Raw genomic sequence first — 21,347 nt, forward strand, 5'->3', positions numbered from 1 at the left:
AAGAAGAGAGTTTCTGGAGCAATGTACCGGACAATTAACACGACACCGATGTAGAAGGGTGACTGTTGAGGGTGAGAATCTGGGGAAATAAAATACATGGAGGAGAATCTTGATGTTTCCTTCCTGAGCAAAGGTCAAAGGGATCACTAATACCTTGTTCTGACCTTCCAGGAGAGAATAAAACATAAGGACTCTTCGTTGCTTCCTCCATCAAAAGGACAAACCTGTGGATTATTCTACTAACTCACGCATAAGACCTCGGAACCCTCGAGTTAACCTAAATTGGCGTGATGATTTAATTAATTAACGCCCCCAAAGAATACAAAACAATGCAACCTCTTTGTAGTACCCCAAAACAAAATGACAAGAATGAAGTCATTATAGAAGAATACGAGTCTCAATGAAATGGAAAAAGAAAAGAACGAAAATAATATCGATTACGTCGATCAACACTAAGGGAACGACCCAGAATGTGGAAAATCCTAACGTTTTCTCAGCATATAGCACAAGGGCCAAAGCCCCTTCTTTGATATGTTCAGTACTAAAACAAAGCCTGTCCTTTTTTTGTCCCTCGAATATAATTGTCCCATGGCTTTGTCCGTCACATTGTGGCTATAAAAACGATTTAGAGTTGGGCAGAAAATAAAACTTTTTCGATGGCTACTTTCTCTTGCACGATATCCTTTCCAATTTGGTGCTCCTCAGGCAGAGAGGGCAATGACCCGAGCAAACAAAACTTGAACAACATCAAGATCAATGGCACTTCAAACAAGACATGCACCAAGGTTGACAGCACATTGAGGCAAACATCTGGCGTTGTCACGACATTTGGTTCTGTTGCTTCCGTTGTCCTCAATGGCCACATAGACAAACAGCAAGTGAGGCAGAACATTCCCACACAGAAGCAGTTCATCGACTCGCATCGCCTGGGAGTCATAACTGAAGGGGGTGTCGGGTACCGGCAGACCATCGTGATTCGGTCTTATGAAGTTGGTCCTGATAAGACCGCCACCATTGAGAGCATCCTAAACCTTTTGCAGGTGATTGCAGCAACATGTTTTAGATGACTTTCATTTTAAATTCGTGTGAGCATAGAAAATTTGTTGGAATATTTTACAAATTGAGAATGATGTTCGACTTGTGAAATTGTAGGAAACAGCATTAAATCACGTGTGGATGTCAGGTCTTTTGAGCAATGGATTCGGGGCAACGCATGGAATGATGAGGAACAATCTGATATGGGTTGTGTCAAGAATGCACGTTCAAGTTGATCACTACCCTATTTGGTTAGTTCCATTATCATATCATGATTAACCCCTTTCATGTGAGGACTCAAAACTTTTACTTAAGTTCATGAGAATCCTAAATGTAAAAACATTCGACCTAATAAGGATTCCGAACAGAACTTGTAATACTGTCTTTATACAAGATTAACTGCTACAGTACGAATATAATCGTTATGTCCAGACAAAGATTATAACTAATTTTTCCATGTTTCTATGCCACTCCAGGAGCTACGAAATTGTTTTAACTGTTCACCTGCTTTAGTTTTCAGCAACTTTTCAGGTAATTAATAGATATAATCTTGATCACTCGGTGGATAAGGGATTAAGCTTACAAATTTGGGATTAGCAAAACTCTCCAGGAAGAGCTCATAGTGCAGGATATTTTTCACATCGATGAGTATGAAGTTTTAGGCTTGTAGGAATAAACCCGGTGTACCATATTGATATTGAATTTCCAAGTTGTTGTCGAGATATGTGAACATGAAGCTTTAATAATATATCTTACAGGGGCGAAGTAGTTGAAATCGACACGTGGGTTGGAGCATCAGGGAAGAATGGCATGAGGCGAGACTGGCTGATCCGCAGCCAAGCTTCAGGAGTCACTTTTGCTCGGGCAACCAGGTATGACTCAAAAATCTCTTTGACTCGTTTTAGTCAACTGCATATCTACTATAATCTTGCTGATGATTCATGCAAATCTGAAAAACAGCACTTGGGTGATGATGAATGAACAAACGAGGCGCCTCTCGAAGATGCCGGAGGAGGTGAGGGCAGAGATCTCACCATGGTTTATAGAGAAGCAAGCAATTGAAGAGGACAATCCTGAGAAAATAGTCAAGCTGGACAGTAAAGCCACATATGTGAACTCTGATCTGAAGGTAATTCCATCTCGAACCGTGAAAATTATCTTCTCAAGATGGTTCCTGCACAGTTATCATTTATGATGGTGAATTTCAGCCAAAGAGAAGTGACTTGGACATGAACCACCATGTGAACAATGTTAAGTATGTGGGATGGATGCTAGAGGTAAATTGCCTTCACTCTAGAGTCTAGACTCATCCTTTCAATTTCTGCAACCATATGGCCTCTCTGCTGAGTAGATGTCTAACTGTCTAATTTTGTCTGTAGACAATCCCAGATGAGATCTTGGAAGCTCACCAGCTTTCTAGTATAATACTTGAGTACCGAAGAGAGTGCGGGGGTTCAGACATAGTTCAGTCGCTTTGCGAACCTGATGCTGATGGAATTCTCCAGAGCGGTGGTCAGCACGATAGTTATCAGATTAACCTGCTCAATGGATTTTCCCTGGCATCTGAAATTTTTCAGGGAAGTGGACTCCTGGGATCATTCAGCAAGACGATGATGCCTTTGAAGTACACACACCTCCTCCAGATCAACAGCGAGTCCAAAAACGAGGAGATTGTTAGAGGAAGGACCACATGGAAGAAAAAAGATCACTTCCATGCCGTTCCCGCCATGTTGAAAGGGCACTAGATATCCTGTAGGGGGATTTAGTTGGCCGATCCTTATTCGAAGCATGACTACATCGTTGGCCTCACTCCAGTTGCTTCAGGGCATATTCAGCGGCGGAGTATAAGATGGATTTGCTCTATATCCCAAGAATTTGTCGATTGTGTTTGATTCAGATAAAAAAAAAATCCCTAGAAGCTAATTGATCGTGTGCGAATAAAGAGCCTGGTGTGCAGACTCCAGAAGGCATCATGGTGCCACACAACAAGTTACCTCGTAAGTATCCCCCAGAAGGGACAAGTTCCTTAACCTGCGACCGCGACATGCTGGTTGTTGGTAAACGGCTGCTTCTTCAGCGGAGGATCCTGTGTTTGCCGGTGTACATGCGTCAAAAGGACACTGCACTATCCAACTGTGTATTTATGAAGATTGTCTTCTGTGTATTTATGAAGATTGTCTTACTTGAAGTCGAAGTTCATCGTTTCTTTGTCCAGCGCGAATATGTCATTAGCAGATATTTGTTGTTATGGAAAAAAAAAACATCATTACTAACAGCTGATCTAGGTATATAACGATGAAATTGTATTAAGGCAAAAGTGAATCAAATTCCTTATGCAGCCAATGTATTCAAGGATGAACTTGAACATGGGCAACATATGTAAGTCATGCTAGAACTGACACTGCACTGCCTACAAAGAACCTGAAGACTGAAAGGGCTATCTTTATCAGGGATCATCTCCTACACTTTTGAAACTACACCGTCCGTCAGGCCTCGATCCTCATGATGAACTTAATTTGCTTCATTAGGCTATTGCATAATACACACAAAGAAATAATGAAAACAGCACCCCAGGGATGTACTTAGTTTATATTTGGGTTTCATGTGTTTGAGCTTTGAGGATCGTTTCTCGTGTATATAAATAAGGATAAGTATTTCGAAATCTTAAAATTGTCACGAAAAACGCATTTAAGTCACCTAAAAACTTTGCAAAAAATACATTTAAGTCCTAAAACTTGTCAAATTGTTTCAAACAGTCCTAAAATCGACGCTGTTAGCATTTTCCATTAAAAATGCTGACGTGGCATTTTAAATAATTTTTTATTTTCCGCTGGATTTTTTAATTATTTTTCAATTATTTTTAAAAAAAAAATTAGATTTAAAAATTAAAAAGATTAGATTTATTCATTTTATCTTATTTTCACTAAAAACTAAAAAAAAAAAGTTTAAAATTTTATTTTTAAAAATGAATAAAAATAATTAAAAAATATACGTGGAAAATAAAAAATTATTTAAAATGCCACATCAACATTTTTAACGGAAAAGCTAACCGCATCGATTTTAAGACTCATTTGAAATAATTTGATAAGTTTTTAAAACTTAAATGCACTTTTTGCATGTTTTAAGATTGAAACGCATTTTCCGTAAAGTTTTTAGGAACTCTAATATTTATTCATTTTCGTGACAAGTTTTAGGACTTCTGGAATACTTATCCCTATAAATAATTAGGAAAATTCTGGATTCCACCTCAACAAACAGTTTGCTATATTCCATTTCCTTGTACATTTCCTGCCAAGGTTCTTAGCATCTGCGCTAGGAAGTCGCATTGCGGAGAAAGGTATCGGTGTTCGGCATTAAGCTGAAGCATGCATCTTGGTTTCACCACGATTGAGACTAATTGCAAAAACTTCTCCCTTCCTGATTCCGAAACTGCATCCGCACTGTGATTTCTCGACTTACCTTTCTGCTGAAAGGAATGAGAAAGGAAAGGGGAGTTTACGTGTCCAGATATGGTCTTGCTTCTTCCAGAGGCCATTCCAAATTTAGCATGGTCATATCTCTTCTGGAGACTCTTAAAAACGAAGCGCTTAATTACATTATCACTAATTTGAGGAAAAAATATTAAAATAAGGAAAAAAAGGAAAAACAAAGATCTTCAACTGCCGCTTTACCTCTTCCATTGGCATCAAAACAATTACATACGGTCCGCGTCCCATAAAGCAAACGTTAACACTGCTTAATTTAGTGCAGGGTTCTTAGGCCAGAAAACAGGCAAGACAAAGACATCCTCTATACGTATCTCCTTTCGAATCATTCCAAGGGTTGCCCTCGTCTTTAACATGATTAAATAGGTTCTCCATGCACGAAACGGAGCATGACAGTTTTCTCTCTGTCCGCAATTTTCATCAGACTCTAGAACTTGAAGGCAAGAAAACTAAATCAAGGAACAAGCACCATCAAATTAACTGACCATCTTGAGAGAAGTGAACCAAATGAACGCGAGCCACTTTCATTCTAGAAAACTCAAAAGAGTGACGAGATAATCACATAGTGCAAAGCATAATAATGTGCACGGCCAATGCAAACTTTACCTTAACTCACAGCCACATGTTTCAATTGATTTACATCCATCAGCATGGACACGAGGGGTTGGAAGGTGCCAAAAGTGCCCTCAAATTCCAAATCCAGAGATCCTCGATTCAATTTAATTGTAAGACCTGTACAAATCCAATAATTGTAGATTGCAGTATCTACAAGATGACTAGCCCTCAGCTCCTATGAACCCTTTGACTGATGATACATAGAATTGATTCTGATCCAATACCCCATTTGAAAACACGCACTCGGTTCCAGAATTCTGAGCTCTAACCCAACCCTCTTACAATACAACCAAGTCCATCTTAAAAATCTGAGCTATTACAAAATCCAAGTGACCACGCATACTGCCCGACCTTAAAGATCCATTCTCCTTCCACAAACAATTGAGCTCAAGAACTTAAAAGTGGAGCTCTGAAAAGGCAGATTAACCACCATCCACATGTGGAAAACTTCTCAAGGATGAAGCAGTGTTTTAGTCTCGGAAACCAAAAACTCTTACCAAGAGTTCAGCATTTTAGCGCGGTATAATCATTGAATAATGCATCGCCATTGTTGAGCTAATGGTGGTCCTTCTTGCTTTTCTTCAGTAGCATTGACATATGATTAATGTATCCAGAACCCGGTTGAGTACCACCCATCAGCCACTGCAGAGCCTCGGCAGCTGCATCCTTCTCTGCACTCTTCTTATTGGTGGATGGCTGACCCATGATCTGCATACCATTTAATTCAACTGTTGCTCGAAACTGATTGTTCTTCAATTGCTTTGTCTTATAGGTCGGGGCAGCATATCCTGCCCTTGTGAGCAGTGTTTGCAGCTGACTTTTCGAATTATCACCACCAGGGCCACTATCGATGCGTGAGACTGTGGTTGGCTGCACTTGTGTCTGGGTCGTGTTTGAAGGCATCAAAATCTGACGGCCAAAAACGAATTTACCATAGCCTTTATCCTCTGCAAGCAGCAGCCTTACAGCAGATAGGAGCTCGTGATGGGAGTGTATATCCATCCTGGGATTATGTAGCTGCGGCACAGAAATCAATTATTTTGAATGGCTGATAAGACTACATTTTCTTTATGCTTACACTCTAAAGAAATAGGCAACCATAAGCTTATGCCACAAGGATATATTCGCTTTGATAACAAGAATGATTCTCTCACCTTCATTTGAATCAGTTCATCAAGTTCTCTTTTAATGCTTGCGTACATGTTTGCGATTGCAGGACTCATAAAAAATTCCAGATATCCTCGTAACATCTTTATGTGCCCATCCTGTTAAGAAACCAACTAGTATCAATTAGTTACACAAAAGCGTGTCAGGAAAAGAGGTACCCAGAAGAGAAAGCTAGCACATTGGTGCTTAAATGTTTTTGTCGGAGATGTGTAAGAGAGTGTACCATATCCCCCCTAGAGAAACTTCCACCAAATAGGAGAAGCATTGAATCTGACACAGCTGTTGAATCACGGAGGAAAACAGATTTCACTTTAATCTTTTCATTGAAGACTACCCATGGATAAGGGATTTGGGAATCCCGAGCATTGACAGAGTTCTGACCAAATAAATTATTGCACAAAGATTAGATCCCCAAAAGTGCAGGTACTGAATTAACATTTTAATGCAGATATAAATTTGTCATAAACAGGAACTTACCGAATACAGAAGCACCTGGCCATCTTCCATAGTTTTTAGGGAGAACGACTTTTCATTGTGCTGCATACAGACACAAGTTTAGCTTTTAAAAACCAATGAGTTCGAGAGAATTGGAACAGCCCAAGATTATTCCACATAAGCTTTAAGGTGTAAAGAGTATGAATCTTGAAACAACTTTTCAACTATCTCGAATTTACAGATCAAGTAAATATCTGTTACCCCTTAAAATAAGGTTATAAGGACATGAGAAGTTATCACAATAGAATATAGATGACGCCCAAGTTTGTTTTCTGTTTTGATAGATTAACTTTGAAGCAACTGTCAAAATGAAGGGAGGCAGTACAAAAATTTATTGCACACGAATCTCTGACTTACCACAACAGAAGAAACACCAGGGTACAGGCCATAACATATAACAGCACGGATGAGATGTTCGTCATGGCTCCATTGGTTGCTGGTGGCTGTGTTTCCATCAACAAGGCCAGTGTCCCTAAGCAAAGAGAAGAAGTCCCTCCGAAGAGCATCAATAGCTTTCATGGACTGTGCTGACAGAAAATTTTTCCAACAATACTCATATCCAGCATAATCCACTTCAGCATCATTCCACCCCTCATAGGCTCGGACAATCGCAAGATGATCGCTGTAGTCACGAGAAAACTGTGCTTTTGCAGCGTCTGCCAACTGTAAACAATACATAAGAAAAGGGATCAAGCAAAAGCACAAATGCTATCTAGTATCTACTGTAATTTCTAAATATGCATAAAGAAAAGCATGAGATATCTCAACCTTAATTTAGCTGAAAGAATGAAGATCTGCTTTTACTAGATTTTTACTGGTTTTCTTAATGGAAGAATGTCAATTGCATGGTGAAAAAAGAAATTGTTGAATTAAACACCGACAATAACCTGCATCTTTGAATAAATATAGGGGAAACAGTGCCAGAGGCAAACAAGTTACATAAGCTACTTTCATTTGTTTTTTCAGTTTCAGTTTACATTTCTTTCTGTTTCCTTGGCTTTCTCAAAATTTTAGCACAAAGGGCACAAGTGTGACACTGAACAGTTGCATTTGTTTGCATATGTGCAGAGTAAGACTGAGACTTCTGACTGTGTGCATGCACATGTGCATAGTAGGATTGAGACTTCTGATTGTGTGCATGCATACATGCAAACAGTAACAATTTATCTTGTGGAGATCAATTTTTACAAAATCACATTGGCATATGGACCCCTCATGTGACTACTTAAACCAGTTGAACTGTTGATTGATATTCAGTCATTACACGTAAATAAAGCGAGATCTACATATGAACACAGCTTGGTCTGGAGGTCCAAATGCATGTTTGTTTGAACATGAGGTCACCAGTTTGACTCTCATGCTGCACAGCACTTCTATACTTGCCACTCTACACTATTATAAATGAATTTGTTGTTCCCTGTAAACAGTCAGTGGCATGTGCGAAATGGAACGACACAAACTAGGAAAACAGCTGTCAAGTTATTAGCAAGAAAATATGAATTAGAAGAGAGATCCTCCAAATTCTAAAACATTTGCCTAGGAAAATAGTACAATCTGCTTAGGCAATATCCAAACACCACAAAACATCTGTTTTTCCACTGCGATATGGTGACAATTAACTCACAGCAATAAGAATCAAGGAACATATGGAGATCATTTACAATGAAAACTGCACATCATTTTTTTTCTCCCCAAACAGTAGCCAACAAAATCACCAGGAGACTGCACAGTCAAGAACAATCCCCCAACAAGCAGAAAAAAGCATGGGACTTCCTAATCAAGAACAAAGCAAAAATTCAAACAAGCAAGCACCTCTAATGAGAACTTTTTTTTATTTTTTATTACTGATCTTCAACAACACAAAATGAAGCATAACTGTCTCGATAAATGGAAAGCCTGACTTACATCCTTCTTGTCCATCGGTGTTAGGAAAGGATCTCTCACGCTGAGGCCAGCAACAACAGTAAGTATCGGATCCAGGCAATTTAGGACAGCACCCAATATGAGCATCTTCCCAAGTTTAGGCTCCATTGGAAGCATAGAAAGGTAACGGCCTGCCAATTTACACTGATCAGGTTGACTTTGAAAGATATATGTCACTGAAAATGATACAGACACAGAACTATATAAGAATACTTCTTACCTAGTACGGTCAAATTCTCATTCTCATCCAGAGACCCAATAGTTTTCAAGTACTCAATAGCATTTTGAACCTACAATGGAAATTAAACACAGAAATTAATAAGGACAAGTACAGGGCAAATTAAAGACAAAAATACAGAAAGGAGACATGAAAGGAGTGCTTCCAAATACCGCTAGCAACTCTGGGGACTGCAAAGCCCTTGACAGAAACTCAGAAATACTGCCAAGTTTTAAACTTTTTATTTGCAAACAAAGCGACTGTAAGGGCGTTCTCAAAATTTCTGGCAACTGATACTCTGAAAAGGCCTCATATACACATTTAGGATAGAGATGGTAACATTCTCCAGGTTGAACTCGACCTGCTCTTCCTCTTCGCTGTACATGAGCAGAAAAACTCATAACTCATCAATCAATGAGGAGTTCAACACTCTGACTATAAACAACAACCATTTGCAAGAGAAAGTTATGACATGTTCTGTTACACAGACGCTATGAATACTAATTGAAATTTCTCTAATAAAGGGTGTCCCAGCGCACAAGGCTTCCCACACAGCAGGGGTCCAGAGAGGGGACTTCTTAGGATCTCTCTCTCTCTCTCTCTCTCTCTCTCTCTCTCTCTCGATTAAAAATAAAAAAGAACTACAAAAAATATATTTACCCTCCCCACTTCTGTTACTTGAATCTCTAGATGGCCCCAGTTCAGGAACTTGTCCAGGACATTGTGCTCAGAATTTAATATCAAAATGGAAGATAAGAATCTCACCATGAATATTAGTGGTAAGCCCAGAAAACTATTTATTGAGGTCAAGCATGAGATATCAGAAAGAGGTTTAAGCTGATAGACCACTAGATTCTGGCTGCAGTTACCATCTCACCCCTAGCTTGCTTATTTAACAAAATGTAAGTTGAAAACCATTGTGTGTGCGTAAAGAGACCAATGAAAAAAACTACATTGTAAAGACTAGCGATTAGTTTTTCCTCTCTAAATAGAAATGAATAGATGACTAGCGTGAGAAATTTCCTCATCTACCTTCTAGAATCAGACAAATGACCATCAGGTGATAAAAACTTCAAAGTTCTAAGTACAACTGTTTTTAACATTACTCAGAGGGGCTCACAAATCAACATCATGGAACTAACAATGTCTATAGAGACCACAAAAAAGCCAGTAAGTTACACACAGACACAAGCCATCCCAAATGTTTGTGAACACTAAAAATATCTTCCAGCCATGTAACCTCCTAAAATCAACAAAACTCACTCCAGGATTTAGCCAAAGAGCATGCATAACTAACAACTAAGCGATTGGATCTCACAGATGATAACTTTAAGTACATCGAACTCAAAAAATTGCCAACGACATTATGTTCACAGGGTGAAATTCTCCCAGTTGTCTCACTTCAACATAGTCCATATATTTGATGGCATTTTATCACATTTTCTTTTTTCACTTAATAGGTAATAAACAAAATGTTCAGAGAGTGAATTTCTCTGTACTTGGCTTCTCACTTTTTAACATCTTCAATGTATTTCATCACATTTGGGACACTTTTTAAATTTGATAACAGAATCATTAAAGAACTTAGTCATACAAAAATTGGTACAAGCTGCCAGAGCAAGAAAATATAGCAGGTGGGAAAAAGCAAAAGAGAGATGGGCAGGGAGGCTAACGGCAAAAGACCGCTTTTTTTTTTTTAAGTGAACATCTCACACCCTCAATCTACAATATTCAGATTGTCAATAGTATATAATGTTGCTCAATGTGATTCTTAACAAGAGTATTTACCTGTTTCGCAGAAACTCTAGAAATCCAGGAAGGAAGCAAGCAAGGAGTGTTATTCAGTGCATCATATGAGGTCTCTTTAGCCTTTCCACAGTCGAGAACGAAAACAACATCATTAATTGTAATACTTGTCTCAGCAATATTGGTTGCTAGCACTATTTTCCTCACACCATCTGCTGGTTCATCAAATATTAACCTCTGCACAAGTTTGCGACAAAGTATGTAATATATTGTAAAAAGAGAATCATACATAATCATGGAAGACAAAGCACTTAGAGGCACATACGAAAACAAGAAAATGGGAGGAATAAGGTAAATGTACTGATTGCAAAACATATTGTCAAAACAATCAAGGTAAAGCAAAACTAGGGCATGTCCAACCAGATGAAAGTTACAAAATAAAATCCTGTTTCTTGAAAAGGTCCAGCATGTGACCATCTTTAAATTTTAGAAGGTTAATCTATTTGGTAGGTTGCAACTAGAGAGTACCCTAAAGATGAACAGCAAACAATTAGCCACAAGACAAGGTAAAAAAATATCCTGCTTCAGCTGCTAAGAGTCTCCTTTGTATGAATGAAGATAGTTACTGTTCTCTTTCTTTCCCAATCAGTCTGATATGTGCAAATTTACAAAAGTGCAAAAATGTGAACACATAAGACAAGCAGATCTCTCCTTTTGCTTTTCCTTCAAAATTCAATTATCTGTCGTTAGAGAACCCATATTACCTGCTCTGAACTGGCCATTGAACTATGGCATGCAAGCAATAAAACTCGATTAGGATCTCCCAATATTCGATGACTTTGGAGTTTTTCCTTCAGTGAACTTATGTCATCCCATCCTGTCATAAAGACCAGCACAGCACCCGGTTTTTCGTTCTCACATATGTGGCACAGCAGATATTCTATAAGATTAAAGCCAATACAGTCGGGATTCCAACACGAGAGAGATTCTCTAGTCTGGGGGCTATAATCCTTCAAATCTGCAGCTCCAAGTGCTTCCTAAGAAGTATCACGAGAAAAAATTAGAAATTAAAAAAAAAAAAAAAAAAAAAACAGAGAGAGATTGAGAGAGAGAGACACACACACACACACACACATGGACCGAGAATTTAAGAAGGTCAATTTAGTATACCTCAACAACAGAGGCAATTTGACTCTTTCTCTTTCTAGGAGCCTGTTTGCTCATTTTCCACATCTTGTCTTGACCATAGTCATCTATCTGATTGTAAGGAGTCAACCTGTAGCCCGTCGTTTCTAGTATATTCTCCAGAAAATGAGTCCGAACTGGGTATGTAAAACCCTAATCAAGTGATAATAAAAAGGAAAGCTGAGCCCAGATTTTCAAGATTTGTCATGTTTTGGTAAGTAACAGTAGTTTGTGAGAAGATGCAGTACACTAGTTTCAGAAACTAAAATGCAAACAACTTGTTGATGCCTCAGAAAACGAAAATAATTGTTGTTGCTGGACTGCTGTGAAATACACATTTAGCAGAGAAAGATGAATTGCAATGGACATATAACAGTCAAGCTCTGACCATGAAAAAAGAATAAATCTCATTATACGACAAGGTGACAACAAAATAGTGTGAGTAGAAAATACATGAAGGCATGACACGAACTTCTTAAGACCAAATTGGTAAACTGCAACACTCCTAGAATCCAACATGCCAGAAAAAGGACAGTAGACAGTCCAGAGATCTGTCAAAACCATTATTGTTTTCTGCCACCATACAGTACAAACAGAAACAGTGCAACTTTTCCCAGACGAATTATAGATCTCAATAACGAAATAGATCACACTAGGATGTCCAAAGCACTCCAACTTCAGGTTGAGTGTCAAATCAAATAGACACAGTCAAGCAGTGGGAGTTTGGAAACGGACTGGAAATGTCTCTGCTAAATCATTGGTCACGAGTGCGCAACATCCATTTTGAAGGACGAGTGATGTGCCATTCTGTCCTTAGAGAATAATTCCCACACATTGTCAAGTTAGCCACCAACAAGAAGAGAATAATTACAGCATCCTTTCATGCAATTGGCAAAAGAAATTCAATGTATGATTGTCAATGTTTAATTTATAAGCTTCAAATGACTAATTGACTGATTATTTCTCCAAAAAGAGGAGCTGCTTCGTACCTTACCATAGGGACCAAGAAAGGCAATCTCATTGGCAGCTCTGGTATTACGTTAATTTCAACAAGTCAATTGTGAAAAATCAAGCATTGGTCCAATGATTTTAAACTCATCCTTTACAAGGTCTTAGGCCAGGATTCAAGTCAAACCACTCCCATATATCATATAACAGGGGTAATATATATTCATCAATAGCTAATACAAGAATTCTAGGTGCTAAAGGAGGCCAAACAAAACTGATGTTCTTGAGTGTGATGGAGAAGCGAATGATTTGTCAAATGTATTGGAACAAGAATAAAGACAACACCAGAAATGAACCTATTTGGGAAAAATAGGTGTTGTCCCAATCAAGGATAAGATGTTGCTTGGGCTGCTTTGGCCATGTTAAACAAAGACCTATAGGATCCCCTAGTGAGTAGATGTTAGCAAGGGATGGAAACATAGGTTATAAGGGGCAGGGGAAGACCTACACTAACATGGAAAGAAACAAGAGGGAATGAAATGAAGTATTTAGAGCTTAAAGAAGTTTTAGTAAAGGATCAAGCGCAATGATGTAAGAGGTTTCATATACCGACAACATTTAGTGGGATAAGGGTTGGTTTGCAGTTGTTTGCCTTTTGGCTTTTTATAAGTAAAAAGGTTAAGAGGGGCAACCAACAAAGCTAACCCCTCTGAGAATTACCATGAGAGTCTCACGCCTGCTACAAAATGGTTATTTTGAACCATAGCCACTTAATCCACTCGGAACCCAAAGGTTCAAGGTCAATAAGCCCATCATCTCAGCCCCACTGACATACCAAAAGCTAAGAAGTCTCTTCACAGATGCCTAAGGCATAAACTGAAAAGAGGTTCGCCTATGGCATGACTTAAACTTGTTCCTTAAAGAAGAGAGTGTGAACCCTTCAATGCTCAACCTCAACACTCAGAGGTCTCAATAACAAACTTAATGGATAAGAATGGAAAATGACTTTTCTTTCTCATTCATCCTTCACAAAGTGGGTGAAAACCTTAGTTTAGTAAAGCATGTGAAGTAGCATTCAGAGGTTTAGGCATTTGAACTTGTCAACAATGGAAGCTTGTGTACAATTATTGGAAAACGCTATCTTGATTCCCTCATTACTAATCTTTCAAAGAGTTCATTTAAATAAAGAGATGATGAACAACGGGGGAAAAGGTAGATTATCACTAACAGACTGTTGGAAAAAGTAGAAAGGAGCACTGAAAAGAATGGTTTTTCAGAAAGAAGGCAAGAAATGCTGTGAAAATAAAATCTTTCTTTGTTACCTAACAGTTACAATGGATAAACTAGATAGTATGTCCCTTTTCCTAGTAAATATCTTCCACGCCGTTTTCCACAACTCTATTTTCCGATAGGTGTCTAAGGTCCCTTTCAACATGCCTTTGATCTCTTGTGTCCATTGAGGGCATCCATGAATAAGAGAACTTCCAAGACTATACTCCCTCGCACTTATTGTTTCAAGTTTCAGAATTCAAAAACTATATGGTCTTGCACTCTAGTTATCTCATCCCATTTCTTCATTCCGCCACCTTAAATGTAGGCAGAATCAACAATCCTGTAATTAAGCGGCCAATCAAGTGCATAATGCTGTCCTCGTATGCAAAACCAGAAAAAAACAGAATAAAAATCCTCACTTTAGAAACCTACCGGAATGCGAATTATTGGAGCTCCACCAAAATAGGACGAGAAAGTTTCCGCATCCAAGGTAGCACTCATCAAAATCAACCTCAGTTCTGACCGACGAGGAAGTAGATCTTTAAGGACAATAAGCAGAAAATCTAGCACCAGATATGCGCAGTATTAGAAATAATATCTTCTTATCATCATAAACGTAATGCTTCCAACAAACAAACCATGTACCTTCATTCATTCCACGTTCATGAATCTCATCAACAATAACATGAGTTACACCTTTCAAGCTTCTATCGACCAGCAACCTCCTCAACAAAATGCCTGTGGTGCAAAAGAGAAGGCGTGTATCCTTGCCCTTCATACCCTCTAACCGAACCTTGTATCCAACCTTTCAAAAGGGATAAAAGAAAGAGCTCCTTACATTTTTGCTCAAGAAATTAACTTGCAAATCCTTCAATAGTATCTTATTCAAGACCGAACATGTTATCTTGCTGTACAGTATCAGACAGAAAACTCACAGAATCACCCAATATTTCTCCTCTTTCTGAAGCAACTCTTTCAGAAACAGACATGGCCGATATTCTTCTTGGTTGTGTGCATATGATGTTACAAAGTGCTCCACGTCCAGAATTTATCTCTGATTCCAAAATAAATTGGGGAATCTGTGTAGTCTTGCCACAGCCAGTTTCACCTGAGATGATAACAACCTGTAAAATTTTGAGAGCTACAATCATAAGATGCAAACAACGGCACAATTAGTCTTATTATACAGAATGAGAACTCTTCCTTCCAACCATTATTAACAAACACAGGCCCACCATAAATTCCACTGATTTCAGATGAAACTGCCATTCTGCCAATGGGCACATGCATGCTTGAGTGTGTTTGTGCGGGTAAAAATGCTTAATTATTCAAGAAGATATCAGCAGAACAAATCAGCAATAGATCTCAAGAAAAGATAAGCATGACTGAGGCCTCTCATCCAAATTGATTGGCTGGCCTAGTGACAGCTTTACAAAATAACTGTACTCTAATGACTAGGAAAGCCTCACAAAAGTTATAAAAACCAGACCTAAGGGAATACATATTCAACATTACTCTTTCAGATTTTCGCAACCATGTCACCCAAGAAATAAAAGATAAAGCAAGAACTAGTTTAATCAAGTAAGGTCTCACTGACTCCCTAAGGCTGTGTGCACTAACTCCTAAGAGGAAACACCCTTTCTGAAATAGAAGAAAAAATTAGTCACTGACTACATCTTAATGGAATCAGAATGAAAGTTCAACCTCCATCAAATAATCGACATAGAGATACACAGATATAAGTTGAAGAATATGGGAATAATATGCAGGCATCTCTCAAACCATGTAGAAAGAGGTCCTTAAGAAAGCAGCAGATATATACCATGACCCAACCAGGAATCCAACCAAAACTTAAAAACTCAAAGACTTGCTATTTCTGCTGTGTATAGGATGGAATACATCATTGAGAAATCTATCTACATCCTGAACAGTACATTATAAATACCATATATTGGTCCTCTTTTAATCAATGATCATAAGCCAAACAGATTCCAGTTAGAGGCTTAAGTGCAAACATCAGAAAATAAGCAACAAGACAAATTAGAAAGTATCATCTCATCTGAAAGCTCAACAGGACCCCAATCAGAAATTATAAGAGCAGGACTCCCAGACAAGGGGTAAAAGCATGTAATTCAATCAACAGTCAGATAGATCGCACAACATACATCAGCCATTGCCAAAGCAATAACGGAACAATATCCCAACTTCTTTCTTCCAAACGTTGAAGCAATTAGTTTCTACAAGGCACGTGCTTCTGGTTATGACAGTCTTATACACAAAGCATACAATAAACAAAGGAAACAAGTCAGGATTCAAAGACACAGGGACAACAATCAACACTAAATGTAAATGTAAAAGAATTAAATCAATTAAGTTCTACCAACAACCATTGTTTTGTTAAATTTTTCGGATTTAGTCACTATTTCAAATGTAAATCATTGAGAGGAGACTCATCATAAAATCAATAGCAGTTCACCTGATTTTGCGAAATGGCTGTTAATAATACATCCTTCTCCTTATAGGCAGGTAGATTTCTACGAAATTCCAGCATTTTTCTTCCTTGTGGAGATTCCTGCAAGTGAACACAAAATGAACATTCTAGTAATGATCTGACAAGAAGTATTTAGAAGAACTATAGCATTATGTCTTCACGCTCCTCTGCAACTAAACAGCTAAAGAAACTTTTGAATCATAAACAGCTAACCAAATTTACAATAAACCGGAAAAACCGGAGTTCTTTAATTTTACTTAGGCTTTCACTCATACTAGCAAACAAGCAAGAAAAGAAAGGCAAACAAAAGATCAACTGCAGTCAGATGGCTTTGCATAGTCGACTTTGACTGTGATTCTGGAAAGTACAAACATGCAACCGGGAGTGAAGCACAGCAATGTCCAAGAAATTGTTAATTGAGGAATTACTTTTGACCTCTCAAAACATATCCTCTGAATCAAGATAGAATTGATGCATGATGTGGGTAATAACGGAATAGAAACAACAGTCAAAATTTTCCATGGCTCTAAGGATAAAAAGGAGCTGAGGAACTTAACGAGCCGCATTCTCCAAGACTTTGTGAACGGGGAGAATCGGTTTAGGAGGGGTAGAAATCGTCCATCATAACTTTCAGTTATCGCAACTAATAAATTTTCAAAAATCTACATGCTTCTTGTAAAGGTTGGTACTCATCACCACAATTTTCCTCTTATGGAAGCAAGGAAAACTAAAGTTACCCATTAAGAAAATACTAGCCAATGGTAATCAGCCTCTTACCAAGTCTGTCAATGAAGTAATGGACAATTGAGGTCCAATAAGTACAAAATTGAAACATATGAATAGGAAAGCAAGACATGGCTCCGTATTTCAAAAGTGGACCAACCTGCCAAGCTTGCTGCTTCTCGTGGAGTTGCAAACTTCTCCGAGCAAGAACTTTCTCTATCATGTACTTACTGGACGCCAGTGGCTCTGGTTGTTCAAAAAGCCCTTCTTCAGTAGCAATACTACTGCTACTACTGCATCTTGAAAAGGAATTATATGAAGAGCTTTCAGTATATCTAGGCTTCTGAGAAAAGTACTCCCCTAGATATCCCTCAGCTCTTCTTAGCAGACCAAGAGGTAAGCTCACCTGCAAATCCGTGTTGTTAGACACTCAGAAAGATGTCAAAATGACTGATAGAGGAACTAGAAATGATATGGGCGAAAAGGCGTGCCATGGACCATTGATCCCAATATGGACCAGAACCTGAGAATGAAGAAAAGGAAAAAGAAAAGCAAAGGGCCCAGTTGGTTCCCGAAAATTATCAATTTTCCTTTCACTGAAAATAAAATGAAAACGTCTACCTTTCTCATTGTGCTATTTTCTTGAAGACATGTCTGGTATATGTACAAATTTAAACCTGAAGAAAATTTTATTTTCATATTTGATTATGCCTTTACCATTTACTAAATCAATTTCATGTCAATATCAATTCCTACTCAACCATCTCATTAGAGATTTGAGTATTATATATTACTCAAACCAATTAATGCGCATATTAACAAGATATGGAAACTAATCGCTCATAATTAAAATAAACTGATCATGGCATTAACTTAATTCAGAGTCTATTTTTCTTAGAGAGAGAGAAAGCGCTCAGAACAACCAAAACAAGAACCCTTGCTTCAAAGCTTGAAAATCCCCACAAAAGTTCAAGGGGAGGGAAATGTGTGATTATGGAAGTACAATGCTGGGAGAAAAAAAAATGTTGACACAAGGATGATGAGAGTGGGCACACCTGCGCATACGAAAATCTTGTGTTTTCCTTTGGATAAGAAACACTGAAAATAACTAAGTTTTCTGCGTTTTCGTATGAGGAACATTTTCAAAGCTGATCCAAACATTTTTTCTTGGGCTTGTTTCATTTAAAAAGGAAACACAATTTTAGAAAATTCCCATAAACAACAGCCCAAAATAAGCTAGGATCCAAGAGAACTTTGTTTGTAAAGATGTCAGTGAAAATTTAAGGGAAAAAAAAAAAAAAAAAAAAGCAAGAACATGACAGTATGTAATGTACTGTACCTCCCTCTGCGGACGCTTCTCATCCAGATCAAATCTATAGTTAGGCAGAGGAACCTTGCTGAATACAACCGCTTTTGCATAGACTTGGCTGCAAGAGAGTTAAAGTTTAGAATCCAGATCAGCAAACAACTGATAGGTGGACGCTATTATCAATGCCGTTGCATAACATACCTATACAAACCCATCTTTCTCGCCAGAGCTGCTATTTGCTCAAAATCACGCCTGTCCTTTTTGTCCTTTGAGACCAATTCTTGCTTTTCTTTATTGCACAAAAGCATGTTTAGCTTCCGTTTCCACCCATCAATACCATTAGAAAACGTTGAACCCTGTTAAAACATGGCTCGGAAGAATGAGGATGAATGAAGCACACTATATATACAGTTTATAATCAAAACATTGTCTAATTTTTTCATCATTATCACCGCCAAAGCAGGAACCCATTTGTTCTCCTATCAGAAGATGCTCCCAGTAACAACAATCGAATCATGGTAAGGTCTCCCAGGCAACCAGGAAATCTCTATACCCCCTATTCATACAAAACCATTTGCTGCTCTCTATCTGAAAGAACTGTGAGGTCTCAAAAATGAATAATGAAGAGGCCGATACTTACTACTTCTCTAAACAAGGCAGTTTAACTTATGTGATGTCACCTTCACAACATTTAATGTCTAAGAAAACTAAAGGTCACCAACTCACGCAATCATCATTTGAATGAATGAACATGCTGGAATGTATGACATGCTTTGAAAATGTGTACCCTTCAACACCATCTAAATTCATCACAAGGAGAAGCTGAAGAATATTGTCTTTAAGGAAAAAACCATTCAACATGAGCATCATTCCTCTCCAGATATGTGAATGAAGAGTGTTACTTTGGTAAAATTCACAGACTCCATCCAGTAACCAAACACAACTCGATTGGCATTTGAAGTTTTCATATTCTCTAGCATTTCCACCATCAAAATGTTGGTCATGATGGCAAACATCTGATTCATAGTTTCAATTTTGAAAATTAGCCATTGCAAAGGTACTTTTAAGTAAAGCCACTCCCCCAATATAAGGAGGAAAAAGACAGAAAGCATAATAGTACATCAATTGAAACCCAGTGCCACATTATGCAGAGCCTCTGTATGAAGATAAAGAGCCACCATTTCCACTCCAGATTCCGGAGTCGATTTGCCCACAGCTAATCCACAAATTTTAGCCTAGCATGAGTTGCTTAGAGAATGCTTCGAATTGACAGCCTCCCAGATGATGAACTACTAGCACAGTAGAAGCATAACGATTCTCAATGCTCCATGGTCTATTCTGCTATGAAAATCATCTAAAAATAAGGCATTGACCTAACCAAACCACGACGTTACAAGCGAAAGGAAAACGTCGGGCAGTACCCAAGGGCCAAGGCGTTCGAAGAAGTGTATCGACTATGCATTGACAATGGAGAAAACATAAAGCACGCCGTGCCTAAGTCATCTCCAACGCGTAATTTAGCTCCATTTCGTCCCAGGATATCAGTCAGTTAAACAGAGCAACAGCAGAAAAATCACGACTCGAGCAGCACACCTGCGACCAGGACGACTCGAACTCGCGATCCGACCCATCCTCCGACAAGCCGTCGCCGTGAGCCGACTTGTACTGCGGGTAATTCCTCTTGTTGAGCTGCTGCTGCAGCTGCTGCCGCTGCTGCGCCGCCGAGCCGGTCGGGGGAGCTCTCGCGGGGCTCGGGACGGGGACCGGCTGGCCGCGGTGGCCGCGCGAAGTGGGAGCGTCCGCGGCGGAGGAGGCCGCCGCCGCCGCCGCAGCCGGCGGAGCGGAGGAGGAGGAGGAGGAGTGGTTAGGGACGGTGATGACGGAGCGGAGGCGCTGGTGGGGAGGATGTAGACGCCCACGCCGCCGTGCGACGACGGAGGCCGGTCCTTCATCGCGAGGGAGATCAGAGGGGGCGGAGGGGTCGGAGCTCCGGGGAAGACGGCGGAGCGGCGGGGGTGCGGAGGCGGGGAGGGCGGAGGAGGGCGGAGGGAGATGAGGAGGGCATGCAAGTGCGCGTGCAAGACGGCGTCGTTGCCGAGGTTTTTATTCGCAGGAGGAACGACTCCTCCCCCCGATTCCGTCCGTCAATGGCTTGGTCCTGCAGCTTTCGACCGAGGGGGCGTCCAAAATAAATAAATATAAAGCTAAAAGTCCGATTTGCTGTTTCGTCCCTGCGGTCGCGGTTTATTCGAGTTCTCTCCCGTCGTGTTTCCCCGTACTGCGCAATTGAATCCTTTTGTTCCCATCCACTGGGCACTGGCTACTTTTGCCAATTTTTTTTAAAGTGGACTCAACACTATACTTGATACATCTTCCAGAAAATAGAATATATAAAAACGAATCAAGAACCGTGTGGGCTAAAAAGTAAACTAATGGAATCATGTGTTCAATTCATTCTGTTTAGGAGAATAATAGGTATTCCTTGTCCATTATCAAATGATCACTTATTTACAAACCACGTTCAAAAGTCAATAACTTTTACTTTGCACCTTATGCAAACATCCATTTGCATTATGCTTTTCCCTATTCCCTAAAAGGATATAATTTTTGTCGACGAGAATTAAATATTTCTAGACATTCTATCCTTCTATGGAAATGATGGAAACCCCAACTTAACACAAAAATTGAATGCACTAAACTAGATTGGTTCAGTTTGGAAATTGATTGATTAGATCT

At 39.1% G+C, this 21,347-nt stretch overlaps 2 protein-coding genes across 2 annotated transcripts; one reads left to right on the top strand and one right to left on the bottom strand.

Moving 5' to 3' along the window:
* Positions 1–656: 656 nt before the first annotated feature.
* Positions 657–2,820, top strand: LOC104455666 (palmitoyl-acyl carrier protein thioesterase, chloroplastic). Its single transcript, XM_010070421.2, has 6 exons — positions 657–1,040; positions 1,153–1,286; positions 1,794–1,907; positions 1,996–2,164; positions 2,244–2,312; positions 2,415–2,820. The coding sequence occupies exons 1-6, from the start codon at positions 657–659 to the stop codon at positions 2,778–2,780; spliced, it is 1,236 nt and encodes a 411-aa protein (XP_010068723.2). The 3' UTR covers positions 2,781–2,820.
* A 2,208-nt stretch (positions 2,821–5,028) lies between these two features.
* Positions 5,029–20,768, bottom strand: LOC104453748 (DExH-box ATP-dependent RNA helicase DExH5, mitochondrial). The gene is made up of 19 exons (XM_010068371.3): positions 20,205–20,768; positions 18,813–18,967; positions 18,642–18,729; positions 17,463–17,708; positions 16,565–16,660; positions 15,024–15,212; positions 14,734–14,893; positions 14,521–14,651; positions 11,854–12,021; positions 11,448–11,720; positions 10,726–10,920; positions 9,111–9,314; positions 8,941–9,010; positions 8,703–8,851; positions 7,155–7,460; positions 6,780–6,839; positions 6,526–6,678; positions 6,290–6,400; positions 5,029–6,152 (listed from the first exon to the last, which is right to left on the bottom strand). Exons 2-19 carry the CDS (start codon positions 18,917–18,919, stop codon positions 5,691–5,693), a joined length of 3,168 nt encoding a protein of 1,055 aa, XP_010066673.2. The 5' UTR covers positions 18,920–18,967; positions 20,205–20,768; the 3' UTR covers positions 5,029–5,690.
* Between the last annotated feature and the right edge of the window lie 579 nt (positions 20,769–21,347).

This window comes from Eucalyptus grandis, chromosome 6, assembly GCF_016545825.1.
Source record: "Eucalyptus grandis isolate ANBG69807.140 chromosome 6, ASM1654582v1, whole genome shotgun sequence".
NCBI classification, from domain to species: Eukaryota; Viridiplantae; Streptophyta; class Magnoliopsida; order Myrtales; family Myrtaceae; genus Eucalyptus; species Eucalyptus grandis.

Excerpts from the sequence above, each read along its gene's own strand:
- LOC104455666 (XM_010070421.2), top strand. The coding sequence starts at position 657 with ATGGCTACTTTCTCTTGCACGATATCCTTTCCAATTTGGTGCTCCTCA. Across the intron at positions 1,041-1,152 it reads GCATCCTAAACCTTTTGCAG|GAAACAGCATTAAATCACGT; the intron begins GTGATTGCAGCA and ends GTGAAATTGTAG. Across the intron at positions 2,165-2,243 it reads ATGTGAACTCTGATCTGAAG|CCAAAGAGAAGTGACTTGGA; the intron begins GTAATTCCATCT and ends GGTGAATTTCAG.
- LOC104453748 (XM_010068371.3), bottom strand. The coding sequence starts at position 18,919 with ATGCTTTTGTGCAATAAAGAAAAGCAAGAATTGGTCTCAAAGGACAAA. Across the intron at positions 14,894-15,023 it reads GAGAAATATTGGGTGATTCT|GTTGGATACAAGGTTCGGTT; the intron begins GTGAGTTTTCTG and ends CCCTTTTGAAAG. Across the intron at positions 9,011-9,110 it reads AGTCCCCAGAGTTGCTAGCG|GTTCAAAATGCTATTGAGTA; the intron begins GTATTTGGAAGC and ends TTTCCATTGTAG.